Genomic DNA, 23,331 nt, shown 5'->3' on the forward strand with positions numbered 1-23,331 from the left:
TTTGATACATGTCACTACCTGAGTCAGTGGTAGCTGTTTCATATCATTCAGATGTCAGATTATAATGACTGGTTTATTGATGACAATGTAAAACAGTTTTGCAGAACCCAGGGGTTCTGAATTGCAGTGTTACTCACAATTACAAAGATTAAGACTAAAGACGTAGCCCATCCCATTAAAAGCTTTAAAATCAAACAACATCTATCACAACATATACACATATGATAAAATCTAATAAGTTTATAAGTGTTAATAAGTTTGCATTGCAGAATAAAATACTTATTAAGATTCGTAGGTAAAACAGTGGTCATAAAGACGGTTACTAAATAAAACGTGTTATTAAAGCATGGCAGTTACCCCTCAATGACTGGAAGTATCGATGAAACTGTGATGAATGTTGTTAAAATGAATAGCGTGCTTCAGATACAAGACATAGCCATGAGTCTAGATTACCCGGCAGTACTGGATCACAGAAAATGTCTCATCTAGCACCTTTACACAGAAGAAGTGGTTCCATCTTGAGTTATAACTCACCTTGCTTGTAGGTTAGGTCTGAGGTATGGCATCCTTCCGTTGGCTTTCTTTGGTGGACCTAGAGGAGAGATTGACATCACACTTCCATTAAGGCGGCAGCATGAATCACTCGCTACATTAAGACTCCTCTCTGCCACACTGCAGTGACTTAGGTCAACACCAGGGAGTAACTAAATGTAGAGGCTCTTTAGGGATTTGCACTCTGGACAATCTCAGTGCTACGTAGAGCACCTTTTCTTTGCTTTAAGTGCAGCTGGCAATTCCTTTTTTGTAGGAAAATGTCTCCCTTCCAACATCATTGCAATCTCATCCACTGATGCCCTTTTCTTTTTTCTATTCCTCAAATTGTGGTGTCTACAGTGTTGCAAGAGGTTGTTCAGAGCAACATTTTGTGCTTATAGAAAATGCTAGTAGAGGGTACTCTCCCCCACTCAGGACTGCCATTACAAGTGCACATGAGGAGAAATCGATTCTTGGGAAGTCATGATAAGGCTGCAAATGTGCTGCTATCTAGCTAAGAATGGAAGAGTTTGCCCTGTCTGTTTTTATATGTAAATGCAAAAGACTTTATGCTATAAAAAATTGTTAAGTTATAGATGTACCTTCTGCTTTCTCTTCGAACTGTTCGAGCAGATTGGTGACGTCCGTGGCCTCGATACCTGCACATACAGAACACAGCAGACATGTACTACACACTGCACCATACACAAACCACAGTTACTATTACATGCACACAACCACGCCGTATGTTCATCATTAGGTATTAGTATTGGCTGAAAAACTTTTGAGATGTATACTTCTTGCATTTGTCATATGTCTTTGCAAACGTGGTCTGAAAGCCGGTACCCATTTAGAATGTCAAATCGATCATCCCAAAGTGTTAGGGTTCAAGTATGCAGCAAAGATTGCATTTGGCATTCATGTGTGCAGCAAGCCAGTCTGTCATGCTGCCTTTTGAATTTTACACATCTTCAGTCAATGTTAACGTTTAAGGGAGAGCATTGAAAATGTAGAAAGCCTATTTATTTCTACACAGACAAGTGACACAAACACACAGAAAGAGGGGGGGTAGGAATACAGAAAAGAAAAATGAAGATGATGTAATGAACATGTACATATACATCAAAGTATTCTATGAGATGAATACAGCCTGTGCTACTGAAGTTGGTTCTACATGTCTTTAAAATTAATCACCAATGAAAAATCTTTGCACAGTTCTTACTTATACAGTAACATCTGTATGCTAGCCTTGTGGTCATTTCTCATTTGAAACTTTCAGAGTTTTTTTAATCGTTGTGATATTGGATAGTTTGAAGGCAATAAATAATGTAATGCCTATTCCCAACTCAATCCATACAGTACTTGTATGAAAACTAGTGAAACATGCATGATGGGCAAATAAGAGCAATGACCTCCAGTTTCTTGTAAATGATAGATATGCAGATAAGCCATACTAACAACAGTTTTGGCCTTTCATGTCTAGAATCATAAATTGATAAGTTACAAATGTATAACTATACCTTTAAAGAATGCAATAAGTAAGCGAATCTGTTCAATTCCAAATGAGATTGAATATGTTGGGTATTACATTACAAAAACAGGTAGTGCCAAGAAATTCTAACATAGTATTTCATCACGATTTCACACAGTACAAATTCAGGGAGGTGATGAGTTTATTAACCACAAGCAAGGTTCGAAAAATTCAAATTTTATGTCTTTGCCTAGCGCCTGCTAACTTTTGAATTATGATAGTGATGAAAGCTCAGGAAGGACTATGAAATAAGACAACTGGATATACAGAAAGAGTCCCCCCAGGTTCAAGTATAGACAGTGCCATGGTGATATATGCTGATAGCCAGGTGCTGAGTTCCTGCTGACTGATATACAGGATTAAGAACTGCAGCTAGCTGATTAAAAAGCTTTGATGTAAATGTATGAGTCTGTCTCCCCAGGCTGCTCAAAGCACATTTCTCTGGGCCATTTGGCTGGCAACCCTGATGCATGAAGGCTTAATTTGGGCAACCATTTCCTTATCAAAGCTTGCAGCTCCAGGAAAATAGACCCAGGAGTCTGTTCCCATCATGACAGGGCTACAAATCAGGCAGGCATACTCGCACAGAGGCCAGGGTCTGAATAGTGAAGACTTGCTTAACCTAAAGGCTAGAATATTTGTCATCTGGGACTCATTAAAAGTCTGGATAGGGGAGATAAAACTAGTAGAAAACTGTACTATCACAACTACGTAGTACTTCCGATCATTAGGTGCCTCGTTCATACATTCGTGATATTCTGAAATTAGACATTAATACATAATACCACAGGCAGGGAAGATGATCTTAAAAGATTACATGTACATGTATGTCACTATGAAACAGGACTTGGCTCCTAGATTTGCTCTGGGTACTACTTAAATCTATAACATGTCATTGATCAAATTGTACCTGCTACATTGGAGCTTACAGTGTTGAGGCTATTATTAGGAAGTGCCTGAGGATGGATCTGAAACTGGTAATAATACCTAAATCTAGTCAGAACCAGTATTACCTTATACATGTAGTTACAAATTCCCTTGCTGGCACACCACCTATCCATAAAAAAGTTTCATGTACTGTGATGCTTAGCCAACCTGACTGAATTCACTTTTGCTGGCTTATGTATATAATCTCCCAGATTATATAACAGCATGCATATGTACATGTACATATTCTCTCCTCAGAACATATCAAATACAGACCATAAACTCAAATCCTAACATAATCAAACATTTCCGGGCCTGATGATCCATTGACTTGGTCTGACCTTGCCAATAATCTAATTTGTTCCAGGCCATTTGATGACCTGAAACTCTGGTCATGGTCAAAATTACATCTGGAGGGTAGCTACACGTAGTGCTGATGACCATTGATCGATCATACCACGCATAATCATAAATTTCCATAGTCGCTATCTCTAATTCTAAGGATACATCACCAACATTGTATTGCAACTTCTATATGTAAGTTCTAAATCAATAAGAATGTGTACAGATTTAAACTAGGCTATAGTATGATACTATCAGCCATAAAAAGATTGGCTCGAGTTAACAAAATCCCATGATGAGATAGTCTGAAAAGTTCACAGACATCCTTTCATTACTCAAGACCATGGTCCAATCAACCTGGATAACAAAAGTTCAACTGCGACTGCAAACCTAATCAGAGGACCACTGGATAAGATTGCATTGTTGCAGAGTAGAGAATGTAATCTGGCACAGTCCTGGTACTGGTCATGATGCTGATATTGGACAACTGATACAATATTGAATGTGAAGGGTGGGGCTGGGGGCCACGCTCCGTGTCACCCAACTGGTGAGACCCCTGACCAACAATCAGCTAGCTTATCAGCTTAACATTCTCTCTGCCAACATATACATGTACATACCATGGAGATGCAGTGAAGTATAGTTTTCACAGAGGTTAACATACTTTTGTCTCAGATATCCCAGTATTGTGTAATTGTGTGTATTGTTGGCCATTTTATTTCCTTGGACACTAGCATGCTTTATAACGTAATGCAGGCTCAAATTTGATTGTATTCAAGGAAATGTTTTTAGCAATGACTGATACATGCTGGCTTACCTACTAAGTGGCTAGACAATCTAGAAAGTTCTTATTTCAGTTATTCTTCAGATTACATTGTACATTTGTACACATCAATATTGTATGATAGTGGATCACTGCGGATGTAATATGATAGCAATGTGAATAATTTTTGAACAGACATATCTGGTCATGACGATGACATTAATAGAATTCCCTGTCTCCCTCCCCACTGATACTGGCTGTTGGTGTCAGTTACAGATGTGACATGCTCAACTCCTGGAGACACTCTAGGACACATCTTCATGTCCAAGGCTACTCATTGACATTGCCATCATTTATCAAAACATCTACTTGTCACCAAGACCATTCTCCATTCATACATATTCTAGGGAGCTTGCTAATAGTTTAAAGTTGATTGTGATCATCTTTGACATAATGTTCTTGATAATTCATCCTTTTGATACAAAAAAATCAATTCCCACTTCCATGGAAGTGTTGAAGACGAATGTTAGAATAACCAAGACTGCAGTGACCCCTTTCAGGCTACCAGATTGTGCATGTGTCACTCAATGACAAATGTTGGTGGGATATCCCTGTCTCTGTGAACATTATCAGTCAAGACAGTCAGTCAGACATTCATTTTGAAATGGGTGGCAATCTGCCAGGTTTTTCACCACCCAAGGGACAAAACGTATATTTGCAACAACAGTATATGTGCAGTTGTATGGATGAAGGATAAACATACAAAAGCACTCAGAGAAATCCCTCTCCACTGTAATACTGCACTGTGAGTATATTATAATTTGTTCAGTTGCAATATGAATTTATGGCCATTAATTTGTAATAAACTTGACTAAACATTACTAGTACTGAAGGAATGGAGTTACTAACTTATCTTTTCATCTTACTACACTGAACCTGTATCTGATTTTCCTGGGTGTGCCTGGTGCTATAGGAAGGAAGCTATCTTGGTATGTTGCATGTGGGAATGATCTATCACGAGAAGTAAGCATGTGAACCAGGAAACTGATCCTGTGTCTGACGTGTGTGATCCCTGCTTCACCACGTCGCTGCTTCCTACTGGTCCTCAGCCTTGGCTGCTGTGACGTAAGGGGAGCTAAAAATGGCTCTGTGGCCTGGAGGGAATGTCCTCGTCTTCATATCACTCTCCTGAGACATGGATCATGTGAACGTTCCATTATGTAAGTTATTATGTCAGGCTGGAAATACTCTGTCCTGCATACCAGCACAGGTGTATCTAACATTCAAAATGTCTTATGTAAAAACAGGAGGCTACTGTATGTGGTTATATGAACAATTATCATGCTTCTGGCTTCGTGCAGAAATAAATCCACGGCCGCTATTTTACCTGTCAAGAACAAAATGCATGTGGGGGTGGTATTAGCTTCATGTACAAGCTAGGTTAGAGTATTTATCTTGACTGTTGGTCATACATCTGTTGGAGACTGTTGTATACAGGCATGGCATATCTATACAGGAAAATGCAGGGCCCCACTGTAAAGCAGATACAAAACTGTACTTGACAGGCATTGGATTTGTAATTAAACATCATATTTGTTAATAATAAAAAAATGGATGCATCCAATGAAAAAATGACTTCAGTTCCTATTCATACAACACTTGGTGCAGAACTTGAAGTTCAAGATGGTATTTGAGGCTTTACTTCCACCCTTAATCCTTCTTTCACATGGATAACATTGCCCATGCACTGACCTGTCCAACCAGCATTGTGGGGATCTTCAAAAGAACTCTGGTCAGATTTGGCGACCACAGCACAGTAATTCAAGGTTGCCATAACTAATGCATCACCTTTGCACAAATTGCTGCATAAACCATGTTCAGACTAAGCCTGGCCACGAGTGATACACTGATAGTGTGAAATAATGTAGAAAATAGGAGTAATACCTGCAGTTGTACTTTCAGTGCCACAATCATTACAACCATGACATTCCCATCATGGAAGGGCGCTCTCATTAAAATGTAAAAACCTAACAGCGACTATACTTAATATCCAGAATTACTTTGGCCTTGACTTTAAACAATGATCTGTAAGGTTTGCTTAGGTCTGCACTATAAATATATATCTAAGACAGGCCAATGATGTTACACTGCAGGGTCTACCTTTTGGCATTCACTAAGTCTCCCACCACACAAAATATAGGTATTGATCTCCACTATTCCATTAGGCACTAATCTTCCTCCTAACACCAGGATTGCCACAGCTGGCTCCCAGGACTTTAGAGGGGTGGGATATGGATGGTTTGAACGATACGCTGTCCAAAAAAACTCATCTCATGGCCCAGTAATGCCAGGCGTACATTTCTCACCGCATCCTAACAACTTGGGAGAGAGGGTATTGGTAAAAATTTCTTGGCACTGCCTGGGATTTGCACATTCATGAGTGGCAAACGTCATGTGACGATGGAATGACACAGAGGTTTGTGACTCACCTATTTCATGGCCGGATGCTCGGCGGCGGCGAGGCAGGGGGGCCTCCAGCACGGCCTCACCACTCAACAAGAGCTTCTCCAGCTCTGGGTGTTTGTGGCCATTCTCATGCTCATGTACACCGGTACTGACACCGTCGGAATGCTTACATGGGGAGCTGGGGGTAGAGTCCGAGGCCGAGTCGTTGGTCCGGGGACTCAGGCTGTTGGCGGGGGTGTTGAACGGGAAGGCAGTTTCCGTCTTCGAACTGGACGCCAACTTGGCCAGCTAGGAAACGACAAAGTCCAAAGTCATTATCATAGCTGCAACAGCACGAGGTTAAACATGCATTGTACATATAAGCATGCAGTTGGTAAAGAAGATGGCTGACTTTAGCTATGTTGATGAGCAGCTATGATGATGATGATGATGTTATAGGTGATAAAGCAGTCACCCTGGTTTTTAAGGATGCAGGTATTTGCAATAAATGTAGATGCTGAGGAAGGCTTTTCATGTATCCTTGCTTTATTTCATGCTTCCCTCTCTTCAAAGCTGGAAACAAAGCCATTAGGGACAGACCACAAATAACATGAGCCAGATGTGCCAATACATAAAAAAAATAAAAGGGTGTGCTTCTATCAACTTGAGCCCCGATCCCTTCCATTAGGTTTTGTGGTTTGTCCCTTACCTGGTTTTTCCTGTGAAGCAATACATCTTCCAGCTTGATAGGCTCCCTGCTGTATCCCATGGGTGTGTTAGGAGGCGTCAGCAGTAGTTTTTTAAGCTGAGCAAGAAGCAACAAAAATTTTGTTAGCCACAATCCAGCAAGTTAGGGTGGTTCTATGATGGATAAAAAAATATAGGCACTGTTACATTGAAGGAAAACCCTGCACAAAAACCTGCACTGACGTTGAATATGTTCCTTTGCTTTGCATAACCGGTAAACCACCTTTGGGTGTAACAACACTGTAACAAGACCATACTGTAAGGTTTGATCCACTCACCAGGGTGGACCCCTACTCTTTTTGACAAGTGAAGTCAAAATTTATTGCACAACGATTGTCACGGGTACAATGTATGACACGCATGGTGGGTTCTTAAACATTCTCGAGGGTTAGTTCTCCTCAAACATGATCTCTGTATCTGAATCTGGAGGACCAGTATAACCACCCATCATTGTAACACACCACCTCCGGCTGATGTTCCCATATGAACCCCCGGCACCCCATTGCTTACCAGTGAAGTCTCCCTGTCGTCCCTCCTGGGTCCTGTGGTGCTGTCAGGGGAGGACAGCTCCCCATCACTCTGCCCCAGCTGGTCCAGCCCAACGATCCCCAGGGGGGAGTCCATGCTGTCAAACGACTCATTAAGGATAGCCAGTAGTCCTGCTTCATTTTCAGCATCAAGGGTTTCCTGTGAACAACAAGGCACCTACTGTACATGATTTAGAAAAATATAAGCAATGATATAAAAATGGACCTTTGCAAAACAGGACATATACACTGGTTACACTGAGCACAACATGACAACGTACTTTGAATATACACCTTGAAATGTGGCGCATGGACACACACACACACACACATACATAAACACATGCAGATCTATGTGGTACCAGTAACCTATGTCAGGTAATGCAATTTGAAAAGCACTCTAGACTGGAGGAAATGAAAGAATGACCAGGTGACCATGATTGTTGTCATCTGACTGGTGTTCAGCACCAAGGACAGGCACAGTAACTCTTATCCATCACGGCTTGTGGTACTTTGATCCACAGGGGACATCAAGTTTGTTTCAATGATACACCAACTGTTCTGACATATACATGTAGCAAATAGTAGGCTACATGGATATCTTGATCACTTACAATTACTTCCTTCAAACTAATCAAAGGAGCATGAATTCTTAGACTTAATGTTCATTTCAGATGGTTGGTTTATGTTAACATACACATTCAAGCTTCCTGCCTGCCTTTAGGTCTTAGTTGTAATACCGTCTCCACATCCCCTTTGATTACCTTTCATACTATATCCAAATCCAGTCTTGTCCCCAGGGAGAAATGATAGATTACATTATACTCTGTATAGAATATGCCCTTCATTATCGTTAGGTCATCAAACCTGATTAGTATGCAGAAAGTCTGACAGCAAATTCAGTAATGCTAATTGTGCTAGAAGGTCAACAGAACGATTTAAACTACAGTACTTAACATGCAAATATTGAATGAGACAAGAATGTCCTAATTGCAATCTTGCACTTGTGACCTTTTGTGGCTCAGGGGAATGGGTTGAGAACACTAATCAGGGCTGGAAATACAGAGTGCATATGCATCCAGAATTGGAACTGTGCACCTATTTGTGTAAAATTAAGTAATGATGATAATGAATTAAGAATTTAAGATAATTCGAATTATGTACATAAATTCTTTTACAGGGTTTTTGTCTCTTTTCTCTAGTAATATGAAAGTTACATATTGGGTTTCACTATCAAATCTAAATGCATTTTGGGAAAGGTAACATAAAAACTGGCAAAAAAAAGACTTGTCTATAACACAAATGAAATCCAAGTACAACTTGCAAAATATTCCAGCTCCTTTACTTGCTAGTCTGGTGAAAGACAAAGGGCAAGTTCAATCTGTGGTAGGCTTAGACTGCATCTCCAGTCAAGCATGACTCCCAACATGGGCTGACTGATCATCAGTTCTCAGATTTATCACTAATGGATGCAATCCAATCAGATTGTGATGTCCTTGGGGAGATCTCACAGGTTGGGTGGTAGGACACCCCACTACCAGATAATGCCCTCAACCACTGGAAATATTTCAGGCCCAATATCATCAATGCTTTCTGCATGATTTTTTTTATATTCTTCAATACATGTACTATGTAAGTCACAATTTCCAACAATTGTGTAAGAACCAGTCAAATATTGCACATATACAACTTATACAGATTCAATGTCGCACTACTGTGTACCAAATGGTCTATCGATCTCTGATCAAGTTTTTTTTTTGAAATTGAACTCTTCAACTTATGTCAATACAAATGCATGACAACTATGCAATTTGCTTCCTAAGTTTACATAGTTGTAACTTGTAACTATAAGAAACTTGACCCGTTATTGGAGCGCTCTAATAAAAATGTAATGTTGATTACACCCATACAAAGGTCCCTTCAGGACAATGAGTTAACTGATGATCAGAAGATAATCTTTCGTTCATCAACCTCCCTCCTTACATTATGGTAGAAACAACCACAATCACATGACTTTATCCCCCACTGTTGTAACCTTCACTTACAATAAAAAAGGAAGATCCAATCAGTGAGATGGCGACAGTCAGACTAAGAGGCATCTGTGAGGTGATGTGATCGTTTATTATGAAATGCATTAAGAGACCTCAAACTCAACCATGATCATACTGGGCTTTAAAAGAATGTGGCTTGAAATTCGGTGAGCTATGAAGAAAAAAAATCCATAAATGTCAAAGATACGCAACATCTATTCTACTGCCCACACAGGCCTTCATCATCTCTAGGGCCAAATTTAAATGATTTATACCACACAGTATCCATTGATTGAGAGACTGCTACAGGTACAATCAGTTTTTGTTCTGATGAACTTGCATTGGATTTTGTGATTCACTGCCAGTGTTGCATGCAAAAACGTTAACCTTGAATGCGCATTGATTACAGAATAACATTTGGCCACACAAATTTGTTCACCTATGTTTAAGGTTAGCTATCAATCACATACATAAGTCAAAATGTTAAATGAAAACAATATTTACAAACTTTTGTTAAATAACTGTTGTTTCAGAACTAGCTGAGATTCAGTTGGGAAGATGTATAATTTTTTTTGCCACCTGGTTACATATAATTGTTGAACAAGACAAATCTGTGGCCATACCATTTAAATTCGTGGAAAAGATAACTGTCAAAAATAATAAAAGCCATGTATGCATAATGATGCATAGTATGATATTAAAAAAATTTATAGCATACATTAACGTTGCAAATTTGATTGCCTTAGAGCCATTCTGTAGCCCCTAAAGAAATGGGTCAGCTACATTTACATGTGCTTGGAGAACATTAATCATAAATACAAGTCAATAAACTTTAAGCATGTGAAAGCCGGGCTGATATAACTTCAACATTTAGTGGCCCTGTGCCTGTTATTGCTAAGCAATGCCTTATGGTCTCAAAAACCACTGTGCTTTAGATAGAAAAGTACCATAAATCTTATCAAACAGTTTTGTAAAGTAACAGAAATTTTCATTCGACTTATTTGGGCCAAGCCAGTCACCCTGAACTGGGGTTAAAGACCCAAGGTCAAAGTCATTCACACATTAATAGTACATCTCCATGAGTGACATGCACTTGTATTATGTGGTCAAATACCTCATTACCAGTTTTCCTTTGAACTTTTATAACAGGACATAGCTGCCCAGAGCCAGGACCCAAATTTGGTGCATATACTTAAACAGGCAATTCATGAACCTCATATATGGTACTAAGATGTAAATATACACCAAAACCTGTTAAGCCTGTCAAACCTATAAATCATGCTTTTTATTGTAGAATATAGCTTGGTTGTGTATCCAGGTATCTGGCTAAAATAAAAAATGTACTTTGATTGCTAGAGACACCAAATCAATATCAATACATTATTGTCAATGAGGAATTTGTACACAATTTAACCTTTGTACCCTAAACTTTACCCCTTGTTCACTGCACTATGTCCTTACAACTTTGCCAGTGAGAGTATCATGTACTGCAGCTACATGTACATGTACAAAGATAGTAACTGTCACGGTGGCTGAATCTGTACAGTTGGCCTGGTACATGTACATGTTATATCTCGGACGCCTCCAGCAGCACCATTCTATTGTCTACCAGCTGAATTGCTACATAGCAACACAGCTGGGCAGCCCCAGCTGATGCAGGGATACTTTACAATAGCCTTCTAACATTACACAGCCTAACAAAAGCAGGTCAACCAGGATCCTTTTTATAGTACTTCTGAAGCACTGGCTTTTCACCAGTATCCAGGTACAACAATGAAGGAACCTCAAGCCTAAACACTAGGAACAATGTGTGGAAACCTGAGAACAACTTTGTAATGCTATTGCGATGTGACTGTCATTTCACAACATTGCACCCAGAACTGCATACATGTAAAAGCTCCTCCTGTATGTGTAACTTTAGATTATAATGTCCAGTGACAATGAAAACCTTCAGTAGTGCTTTCTCTCTCACCTTGCATTCCTGTATTGTGATTTTGGAAAATATGCTGCTTTGCAGCCATTTGACTTATATAACGTTGCAAGTCATAGCAATATACTGAAGAAATAAACCTATGCATATATTATAATAACTAGATCATGTTAATCCCCTTAAAAAAAAACAATTGTATTAAGTGCCTTAGGTTGTGCCACAGGAAACATTACCGTATCAGTATCAATTGACCTGATTATATGTTTCTTTCCAACAGACACAAATCAAACTTACATACATCTCAGTCAATTTCACATCATTGTTGTATTGCAGCAATTTGCTGCTGATGTTGCAATCAGACTTTAAAAAAATCTAAGTTGGGCAAAATCAATATAATTTGCAAGGATGACTGCACAATATGAAAGTTTGAAACTCAGGATTGAATAATACCATATTTAACTGATGTAGACAAACTTTGACCATGCAAGCAGCAACACATGCAAATTCTTCTTGCAGAACTGCACCTTCCATTATTTCCGTGGTCCGTCTTTCAATACCAATTCCATTTCCTACGATATATCACCTGCATTTACTTTCAAGGCTACCCATCAATATTGCAATGGTGCTAACAGCTACCTCAATGGGACGCCTCTTTGCCTGCAAGACATGCCATAACTCAACATATACCAACTCCCTGCATTAGGACTATCATGCGTGTAGTGTTAATATCTGCATGCCCAGTTCACAGTATTCCACAATTAATAATAAATGACTCGACAAAGGATAGGACAGAAGGTGCAGCTTAATCATAGCGGAAAGCTAAGGTGCTTATGCAATCAATTTCTACGGCAATATTCAAAGACAGGACAGACAAATAGAAATTCTACTGGTAATCCATCAGGGAAAATTGATTATGTCATAAACAATTTATTTTGACACTAGGTAAACTAGAAATAACGAAAATATTTTACTGCAGCTGTAATATCATTTGATTAAATTTTTTATCATCCATTGCCTAACTACATTCAATTAGTGCTGTAATTATGGACCAGGATTAATAATTATAGTGCCAGGCTTCTCAACAGATAAAAATACCTGTACATAATTGCCAGTTATGTCATACCCATTGGTGGCTTCATAACTCAAACTATATATATATCTGTTAAGTATACTTGAAACAAGTAATATCATCTATTACAAAAGGTTGTTGAATGGCAAGTGGAAAGATATATGTTTTATCAGCCAAACACATAAAATTATATGCTACTTTATCTACTACTTTAGCTTTTTATTGAATGGATTTATTCACATCTTTATTGCAATTTGGACTCTAGGAGTAAAGATTGCAAGGTTTCTTCTGCACACTTCTGTAATGTTCTGTAAGTCAGAACTATGATTGTTCAGGTATAGGTGCACTTTATGCTCAGGTCCAAACCCGTCTAGACCTAAACAACTTGGTACAGATACTACATGTAGGTACCTAGCCATAAATATCTGCAAGTGTACATCTCCCTATGGTGACTCAAAAGCCAGCCAGTGTTTCACATAATGTTGTAACCATTATACATTTTACAGCCCATCATCATGACCATGCTGTGGTTGCGACATACCTCACATTGTGTAAGTGTCAATGCCCTGGCAAGGAGCCAGTTTACAAGCTAACAACACATCAAAAATGCAACCAGAGAATCCTGTTGACATGACATGGCTATTTCACTTTGCTATGGTGTCCTTATCATCATGTCAATCAAAAAGAGTAATTTCTAGATGTCTGGTAAACTTGATCTTCATTGAATCATTGTCTTCCTTGTGCCCATAGATTATATGCACTAGAAGTACATTTCACCTCCACCTCTCAGACAACCAGGCACACAGGTAAGACAACACCCTGAATAGTCCCCCCCAGACCCATTACAGTCTGATTAAGATAACACCTTTTCACTCAGTTCAAATGACAATGATAGGACACAAAGGTCTTGTTGATCCATGTTTCACACATTATCAGTAAATGGACAATACACACACACACACACATGCATAGATACATTTGCACAGTATCGAGCTACTCTAGTTTTACTCCTGTGTACTTTGGACAGTCTTTCACACACAGTCACACATAATGACCACCACTGGCATACCTTTCCATGGGTGACAAGACAGCAAACATTACACAACCTACTAACCTGTATTGCTTGGTCTTCCAGCATGTCAGTGGCCTCCAGGTGTGTGGAGACAATGCCAGACTGTTCATTGTACCATTTCAAGGCACTGAGAAAGCCCTCGCAGTCAATATCTGTGTCAATTCCACCCAGGTCCATTAGGGAGTCCAGCCCATCAGACAGCTCAGGAAGGCTTGCATTCTCTGCCACATTGTCCTGAAGCTAAAACAGCATGCACAATGTTTTAAATTAATGTGGTTTAGTCGGTTCAACAGGGATAAAAGACCCACAGATATAGCCCAAGGGTACCAGACAATGCTGAGTGCGTGTTTTCCAGGACTCAAAAAACCTTCTGGTGCAGGCAACATTCAAAATTTCCGGTACCAGACAAGTTTTACCTGCACTACCTGGTAGTTTCTTTGCCTACCAGTTCATCAACTGTTTCTAGTAGCACCGTTTTGAATTGTAATGTTGTCTTCCATGATGCTACATGTAATTTAAAACTTATGCTAGGCAGTTTTTGACCATTGCTGGTCATATGTCCCCCCAAGTGTCCACAGCTGGGTTATGTCATGGACCAGTGCAGGTTAGGTTCAAGTAGACATCAGAAATACCTGCACAGTGCCAGTATTGCCTGCACTAACCTGCATAAGCAGGAGGTATTATAAACTTCATTGACATATGCAAATGTGAGGGTAATGAGAGGTAGCCATAATTAGAGACAAGGCCATCTTCCCAATTATCCAATGCATCAGCCTGGACATGGAACTTGTCCAACAATATCTGGAGTCAGCCATCTAGACTTTAGTTCAACCATGATCACATTTGCATACAAAAATAAGACATTTATCACAAAAATAAATCTCCATAAAATATCATCTCTTTCTTATCAATAATTAGTTACAATGTCTCAGTTTACTTTATCTTATCCGCTTGGGCATGAGCTGCACTTTGTATATTTTCTGCAGAATGGTTTGTAGAATATAACTCTGGTATTGGGCATTAACCAACAAAAATGTTTGATTGTTGATGTGTTCTGCTGTCATGACTTTCCATTTCATTTCTTCTGCATGATTGATTTTTAAAGGACAAAACATGAGATCAGCATAGTGAAATAGTTTTTCACAATGGTGCTGGCAGGTACAAAGGTCAGTGTAGTCAAGTGGCTCACCCGATTTGCTGAGTAAACTGATTGAGTAATAAGAATAAACAACAAAAAAGGGGGCGTGACAACACCAGCCAGATGTCACTGCCACGAGTACAGAGAATGCAGGAAATGCCATCGCTAGGTACTTGGAAAAGTTTTGAGCATGGGATTTAGGACATCCGTTGCTTTACAAAACACACAATGCAGAAGTAAGTCAAGCTAAGAGCTTTCGTTTATCACATAACATTACTGCATTGGTAGTTTAGTACAATAGTACAATGTGTATGACAGTAGGACTGAGGTGCAAGGAGCTTTCATCCTTGGTAGGTGTTACCTGTGCGTACACTACAATACAATAGCAGAATATCTTCAACATGGTTTTTGTAATTTTCCATCATAAGTTATTAGTATTAACTTAGCCAACTCAATATGTACATCATGAGTTGACTCAGTCTTGTGAGACGACAGCAGCGTTATGTTCTGCAAGATGTCATGGCCGTGGGCAGTGTATATATGACTACGTATTATCAAACCCAATATCAAAAATTCATTAGAACACCACTACACAACTTGGCAATCACCAACTTGAAAGTAATGAAAAGGGGCGGGGTGAAGGGTGCATGTGGCAATATTCTGACATTACCAAAAATGTCACTGGACAGATACAAATCACTAGTAAAAATGGCTAGACCATATTAGTTGACAGAATATTCTTTGCAGCATTACCAACATTACATACAAGGAAAATATCAGTTAATGTCACAGAAGAGCGAGTACCCAAATCTGCTATAATCCAATTGCATAGGTTAGGCACCAACAAAATAACTGGCATAAAATATAAATTGTCAGGACACCTTGGCACCTCCTCTTTGTACCAAATTTGACAGAATCAATACCATGCTTCCAACTTCAACTAAAATGGAATTGAAGATTAATATAATGTGTACATGTGTATACTTCAGGCAATTCTACAATCATAATTCTAGGAGATACAAGCATACAAAAATAAATATACAAATCATGGAATTTCTAAGCTTTGTTTGATGCTAAATGTAGTTTAATCACTCCTGACATTACAGAAAGTAATCCTAGTAGTATGTCATTGTAACAATTGGATGACAGAAATTGGGACAGCATTTGTTTTGTAATAGGAAAGGCTACGTGATGACCTATGCTAGACCTAACCCTGACCCAGATTTTATTACTTCATGAGAAATGTCTATTTTGGGATACAGTTCAGTCACCTTGACTTGACTGTAATCCCTACCACTAGGGTATTACAGTTCATGATGCGTTTGATTATGAAATAGATACATCTTGTTGTGTTCCTTGCAAGGAATGCATGAGAAGAATGCATGGCAGTCAGGGCACAGCACTAAATGTACTTCTCCTTCCCATTTATATAGAATGGCTCTACAAGAATTCTCTGTTAAAAGGGCAAAGAGTATGGGATGACCATGAATGGACATGTGACCCCAAACAAGCTCCTCCTTGTAAATACCTGGTAGTGCGTTGAGAGGACAACAGCCTGGCTGCCAGCTTTAGATATAAAGGTTTGAAAAAAAATTGCTATCATTACAAAAAATTGCACATTCTGTGTGATACAAATATTGTCAAAACAAAATACTTCCTTCTTGTTGCCTGAATGTTATTATTATCATCAGAGCAAGTCCGCAACATCATAACAACATTGCAAATGGGATTCACATTAAATGTTTGTAATGGCATTTAATGAACACTGTAATCATACTGTGATAAACACTTAACACTTCTGCTTAGTACTCATCTACATAATTCAATTAAGTCATCTAATTGCTAAATACTGTACAATACCCTATTATCTACTAAAGTTGAGCTGGATAAAATTTGGATGACAATGTAAATTACATAGCCTTTGGGGTGGGTAGCACATTTGTATACAGCTTGGATTAGGATCAAAGAATAAATAAACACCAAATAAACTTGTCTACAAAGGGTATAATGTGATCAGTTTGTGCCAAGAGCCAGAAAGTCACAGACAAATGAAGAAGAGTTCAAAGTGTTGATTGATGTGAACAGGTTCGGACACCGCATGAGGTTGGGAACTTGGGGCCGAACCCACCCCAGCCCAGCACAAAACATGCGTTCATGCAGTACAACAATCAAATATTATCCTGCAAGAAACCGGCGTTATACCACACAGATGCAGCACCAGTTGGTGAGATATGCAGTGAGTAATGTCAAGGAAGTCCCACGTGAGATGACAACTGTCTTGGGACGGTTAAAATCGAAGGAAATGATATGCCAAATGTGTTCCCACGTCATGAGAAGGGTGATGACGAAAACAAGCACGTGCGCCGGTATCAGCCCACCACGCGCCCAGGCACTGGCATGCCCGGACTTTTCGGCTACCCTGGCCCGGTTACTACAGAACACCAAGTCAGAATTCACTCATAAGTCGTTACGTAAAGCAGACAAACCAAAATAATACCTGAATTTGTTCGGAAACGTCGATGTCTTCCTCGGTTAAACACGGCAGTGCGAAACCCAAATCGTTGTCAGCCGGCCCCAGGTTCTCTGTGGCCATCCTGGTGACACAAAGTCCAAGTTTTCCGCAACGTTTAACCCGAAGGGTGTACGCTACGTAGCCACGAAACCCCTACGGTACACCGAGGTTTAAAGAAGGATCAAACACGGTGAGACAATTTTATCCAGGTCCACTATTTGTGGCTATTTTGGCGACCTGACGCTAGCCTCCAAAAGTAGTACGAACCCGAAAGGCAGCTACTGCCGACTGGTGACATGTACCACGTAGCCACGCCAAACCTCGCGCGATTCGGCGTGAGTTGGTCGACTTCATGTCGATGGGAGGAACGAAAGGATCTTTCCAACATTGGACAAGTGGAAAAATTACGTTCTCTTGCCCTCTTTCGAAACACTTTCACATTATCTTTCAAGTGGTTTACAACAAAATGAATATTTTTGGTTATAATGAGGAAATATAGCTAACGTTTTGAACTGCATTGCGCAATTCTACACCGTTTTAAAACGTCGATGGACGTTCTTTCCTCCCACTAATGGGACGCTATGCAACCATGCCAACCAGCGGGTACATCACATAAACAATACCAAAACCTATCCGCCCCGTATGATAACAGTGACTTTGGCATATTCTGAGCAAATATTTTCACTAGATGAATGACAAAAAATCGAAGGCAAAAAACAATCAAAATTTTACCCATCTGAGTGACTTATTGACCAAAGATCCTAATACAAATGCTTGGAACTACGTTTTGTTACCTGTTGGCGGACGACGAAATTGGACCCAAGTACTGCGTGAAAGGGAAAGCAAGTTGATACAAAGTTTGAAACAGGTGCATGCTTGATAGCCAGCGGGTCTAAACAGATACTTTCGACGTACTAAATCGAGTGAATTCTGGTGCAAAATCTGTTGGAAAGGAGCACAGCAAGAACTCACCCAAAGTTAGGACAAAAAGGACCTTATTACTTAGCGGCCAGCAGAAACAAGCTTGGCGGAAAATGGCAACTGTTGGCAAATCAAGTTCCTCCTTGGAGCCAAGGTACACCGGTTTACCCCGGAGGTACGAGGAGACGAAACCTGCTCTGACGCAAGGATTCACCCATCACAGCATTCTAGGTACGAAGTTGTGTTGTTTGTGTGGTCACAATGCTCTTCGTGTAGGAGCCAAAATGAACAGTCGCTTTCCCAAAGGGACTATCATAATCAGGGTATGGCGCAAAATATTTACTTCGCTCGGACGTCTCATATAGATCACGTAATTTACGTAATAATTACTCAAAGCGATAGAGTAAAACTTAGTATGATGTCTTAACACTTAAAGAGGATCGGTAAAGATACGACATTCCCTTGCTTTGAGGCGCAAGTGCCCATTACGGCAAGACAACTGTTTTCGATTTCTTCAATGGAATGCTATATGCTTACACAACTGGGGCTTATAAGCTACTTGACTATGCGTTGAAGTGAGGCCAAGGGGGCAAGTGAACTACCCGAGTACGGTCCATCGATACTGAATAAACTCTCAGTTTTCACTAAAAGTGGGACACTTTAACGAAATCCTTTGTCAGTTCTAGGAACTCATATTTGACAGCTTACTTAAATAGCTGCGCCCACTGTTTTTTGTTTACAACTACTGGTACACATATCTATACAAATCAATGGTAGGCAAATCACCCAAGTACCACCCAAGTTGCCAACTTCTTCCTGGCTGTAATGTCATGGCTATGTCTCATATTAAAAACTTAGTTACCGGTAGAACTTTGGATTTACAAATGATATTCATCCCTATTTCAGACATTGGCCACAAACTGCATTCGAAAGTCCAGCTGACAGCGGGGCAGCAGAGAGACCTGGCAGTGCAGGAGGCAGAGGCTCGGGTGTGGGAGGAGGCAGAGACAGTCAAACAGGAGGCCGTGGAGGCGGCGCTGCAACATGCGCAGACGGAGAAGGAGCGAGAGATTAAGAACATCAGGAAACAGTACAAGAAGGAACTTAAGGTGGCCATCCTTGTCAAATGCTTCAAAAGCATTTCTTTTCATGTGTGAAGTAATTGGGTTAAAAGTCCCCAAGAAAATACACTGTAGAACATGTTTGGGAACTGAAGAAATAGTATGACAGAGAATTCAAGGTGGCCATAAGCCATTCTTGTCAAATGCTAAAAGCATTTGTTTTCACATGGGAAGCAATTCTGTTACAATTACAAAATGTAAATCATAGTTACTCCATGGGTGCTATCTGGTGCATCAAATATACTTGTGCATGTAGTGTAAAACAAGTTCAAAAGTACAAGTATTTTCTTAAATTCAATTCAATTTTCATATAATTCAATTCATTGGAGATACCATTCCAGAGTTATAATGGCATATTGCTATATTTCCTGTATTTCAGGAGGAAGGACTGAGGGTAGAAGGGGAGATGAACAAAAGGATGCTTCAGCAGCTGAAGAAAGAGCGACAGGAGGCGGAGGAGAAGTTACACGACAGTCTGAGGAAGGCGCAGGAGGAGTTTGCAGTACAGAAGGTCTCAGCAGTAAAGGCTGCTCAGGATGAGGAACGGCAGGCAGCCGCAGCACAGGCAGACAGAGTCGCTCAGTAAGTCTCGGCAGATTGCTGAAGAATGTTGATTGATGAACAGCTTTGCCATTGGCATGAAGAGAAAATGGACATCCAATTATAAACACAGTCATAACGTTACATGTATTGGCAAAACATTTAACTTATACCAAAAGGCTGGAAAGTTTCAGGATGTTTGCAGTTTTCTATGCTTTTTTTATTCTGATTTGTGGTATTTCCTGATCACTTTCATGCTCTAAGGAGGCAAACTTTGATCAGTATGCTAACCTGAGAACATATAACAATGTCATATAGATGTAATAAAATATACTGTGGCATTTCTACAATAATCATCTAATGCAATGTTTCTATTTCAGAATGAAAGCAGATGAGGCTGTTGAGACAGCAAAAGCAGCAGATGAAGACAAGAAGAAGGCTCTGTCCAACCAACACGACCAGTTTCAGAAGGACCTGGCTGCGGCCATCGCAAGAACACGGGAAGAAGAGGAGAAGAAACATGCTCGGCACTTAGCCAGCTTACAGGCTGAGCACGACCACGAGCTGGCACAGATGCGGAAAGCGCTGAAGTCACGGGAGCTGGAGCTCAGGCAGATCACAAAACAGCTGGACGACATGACGTCACTGAAGACCAAGCTGGAGGGTGACCTGCTGGAGATGAGACAGGAGTTCACCAGGTTTGCAGAGAGATGTTCCGGCTTTCAGGAGGGACAAGCTGACTTCTTACTGGCGGGGATAAATTAAAGATACTCAGAGAACAAAAGCATCTACTGTAAAAATTGCAATTCCCGGGTATTTCTGTCCATTGTTTCATTTCCCTTCAAACCAACAATGTGGAAAAGGATGAAGGATTAAACAAAATGAAATGAAGGAATAAGAGAAATTCTTTTTTTAGGATTCTCGACAAGTGTGACTGAAAATGCAGCTATGTTTTAATCTCTAAGTTGACTCGTGGCATCTTTTTAAATCTTGGACTCCGTCCCACTGGTCAAATTCCTGTTTGCCAAAGAGATTATAATCATGTGCAAACTGCAGAGTGTGTGTTTATACAAACTGTTGGGCATACATCAACCTACAGGACAACTTTGATTTGCTGACCCATGACTTCATTCAAGTCACATGAATATCCAGTCATCTAATCAATGACCACTCCAAAACTTCCTGATGAATGAGTTACAATATCTAAATGATTATAATGTACAATACAGAATAAAGATATTTTTGATGATATAGAACATTTAAAGCCTGGTTGCCATTGTAATTTGTAGTAAGTTCACAGGGCTCCAATGCCATACAAATAAGTGAATTAAACAATGAATTAAGGTAATAAAATGGCATGAAGGTATGAGATGTAACTAGTCATAGCAAAATGTTGCAACTTCTACACAGAATGATTCCTGTAAAAACTTTGTGCATGACATATGCAAAGGGAGCAAACTTCATTGAATGATCTTTTTGATTTAAACCCTTGCTAAGCAATATTTGAAACTTGCTTGGTGCAAACTCCTACTCGTTGTAGTTTTTGCTTGTGTAAGATTCAAATGTTCAGGGCATTGGTGAAAAAGTGTTGTCTCCAGTATCCATGTGCCCTAGCTAGTGGACCATGACCATGTTGTGCCTACTAGGAAAAAGCTCCCTCTAGCAGTTGCAGTGTTGTATTCCAAACAGTTGAGTTTCAAGCAGCAGGGAGAAAATTAATCTCTTTTTTATGCTGCTGAAACTGGCTTCTCTTTTGCAATTTTTTGCCAAATTTGAAAATCTCAGCACAGGGCTTTAACGTTACCTGTTTAAAAAAAACAAAATTTACTCTGTCATTCTGGTCCCTTGAATTTTCTTCTTTTCAAAAGGTGAGGCTGTGATGGTCTTGATAGTTTTGAAGCACTATACAGTATTGCCTGTATACACTGAATCAAGAATACATAATTTCTCAGATTGTTTTAAAAGCTAAACATCATGGGAAGGTGGGTGGATTGTATTTCTAAGTAGCCTGGGTGCCATCCGAGTTGATGCTAGGACTTCTACCTACTAGTAGGGAAAGTATAGGAGCATAAACTAACCAGGATGTCATACAGCCTAATATTTGAGAACATGACAGTACCAATGACTACAGTAAACGGGACCACATTCAAACTGCCGTTAAGATTTTGCTGGTGTCAGTGAAAATCAATCTTTTACATGTTGAAGTAACGTTAGTTCAAACAGCCGCTGTATTATTCAGGCAAACAAAGCGATGTTTGTCCCTGCTGGTTATTTGAGTTCACATTCCACATCACCTTTGAAACACTTTAGTTAAGGTTGACTATTGTGTTGGTGATCTACAACAGTTATAAAACCTTATCAGGTGACTTTGGATCAGTAGTGGCATGACTCAGCAATGGCAGTGAGCCAGTAAGTCCACATGTATGCCTGAGCAACACAGAATGGTGTTGGCCTCTAGGTTAGCCTGCATGTGTTACACAATCTCCCTAAGTCTCCACCAGACTAACAATGTAGGAACCCCACTGTTACAACCCCTTTATAGGCTAAGAAGGCCTGGAGGAGACTTGGTGCTGACCTCTAGGTCAACCACTGCCTGGTAAAGAATATCTACATGGTGGCATTGAGAGGGAGATGCTGACACGTAGGTCAATGACTTACCAGTGTTGAAAACCTTTGAAAATTTAAACTGACAGTTTAGTACTGACATCTAGGTCAATGACCTACCAGACCAGTGATGAAATTTAAATAGCCTGTACTTTTTTCAAGTACCCAAAGATTATTGTAAGGATAACAATTAATAGCAGACCTTTTAAATCTAGGACCCTCTTCCAAGTGGGTATCATGATAACAGCATAAAAGTTGTTGTTCTTTTTTTAGACAAGAAGAAATGTCATGATTATCATATACACAGACTTTGTACAATATGTTTGCTTAGATTTGGCTGGAATTGGACTTTAGACCAACAGCTAATGCCAGTTTATGGTGGGCAAACAACTCAACTGACAACTATTTTATGATCATCAGCAAGAGAGAATTTTTTAAATATGCTGCTTAAGAAACTAAAGCCGTATATCTACTTGGATATTATAGATTTTGGATCCTTCCTGTGTGTTTGAAAGAGGATAACACAAATTATCTGATCTCTAAGTAACTGATGATGTTCCCTTGGTTGCTTATCTTTG

The 23,331-nt window shown here is 39.7% G+C and overlaps 2 protein-coding genes across 6 annotated transcripts in view; one reads left to right on the forward strand and one right to left on the reverse strand.

Annotated features, from left to right (window-relative positions):
- LOC109485244 (peroxisome proliferator-activated receptor gamma coactivator 1-alpha-like) overlaps positions 1–23,331 on the reverse strand; it is a 33,051-nt gene that overhangs the window by 8,125 nt on the left and 1,595 nt on the right. The window contains exons 1-7 of one of the 5 annotated variants that reach the window (XM_019788696.1): positions 17,553–17,878; positions 13,960–14,157; positions 7,800–7,994; positions 7,252–7,347; positions 6,587–6,851; positions 1,137–1,193; positions 535–592 (exon numbers count right to left, since the gene is read on the reverse strand). In XM_019788696.1, the coding sequence (XP_019644255.1) occupies positions 535–592; positions 1,137–1,193; positions 6,587–6,851; positions 7,252–7,347; positions 7,800–7,994; positions 13,960–14,157; positions 17,553–17,648 (965 nt within the window). In that variant the 5' untranslated portion in view covers positions 17,649–17,878. Of the gene's footprint in view, positions 1–534; positions 593–1,136; positions 1,194–6,586; positions 6,852–7,251; positions 7,348–7,799; positions 7,995–13,959; positions 14,158–17,552; positions 17,879–23,331 lie in introns of those variants that run through there. The other 4 variants (XM_019788697.1, XM_019788695.1, XM_019788693.1 and 1 more) reach the window with 4 other exon arrangements.
- On the forward strand, positions 18,373–21,031 carry LOC109485259 (uncharacterized protein C6orf163 homolog). The gene is made up of 4 exons (XM_019788733.1): positions 18,373–18,719; positions 19,395–19,597; positions 19,989–20,191; positions 20,530–21,031. The coding sequence occupies exons 1-4, from the start codon at positions 18,602–18,604 to the stop codon at positions 20,912–20,914; spliced, it is 909 nt and encodes a 302-aa protein (XP_019644292.1). The 5' UTR covers positions 18,373–18,601; the 3' UTR covers positions 20,915–21,031.

Source organism: Branchiostoma belcheri, unplaced genomic scaffold (assembly GCF_001625305.1).
Source record: "Branchiostoma belcheri isolate BF01 breed outbred unplaced genomic scaffold, Haploidv18h27 scaffold74, whole genome shotgun sequence".
NCBI lineage: Eukaryota > Metazoa > Chordata > Leptocardii > Amphioxiformes > Branchiostomatidae > Branchiostoma > Branchiostoma belcheri.

Bases quoted from the DNA above. Each gene is read 5' to 3' on its own strand.
- LOC109485259 (XM_019788733.1), top strand. From the start codon at position 18,602: ATGGCAACTGTTGGCAAATCAAGTTCCTCCTTGGAGCCAAGGTACACC. The intron at 18,720-19,394 runs GTACGAAGTTGT...TCCCTATTTCAG, and splicing joins CACCCATCACAGCATTCTAG to ACATTGGCCACAAACTGCAT. The intron at 20,192-20,529 runs GTAAGTCTCGGC...TTTCTATTTCAG, and splicing joins CAGGCAGACAGAGTCGCTCA to AATGAAAGCAGATGAGGCTG.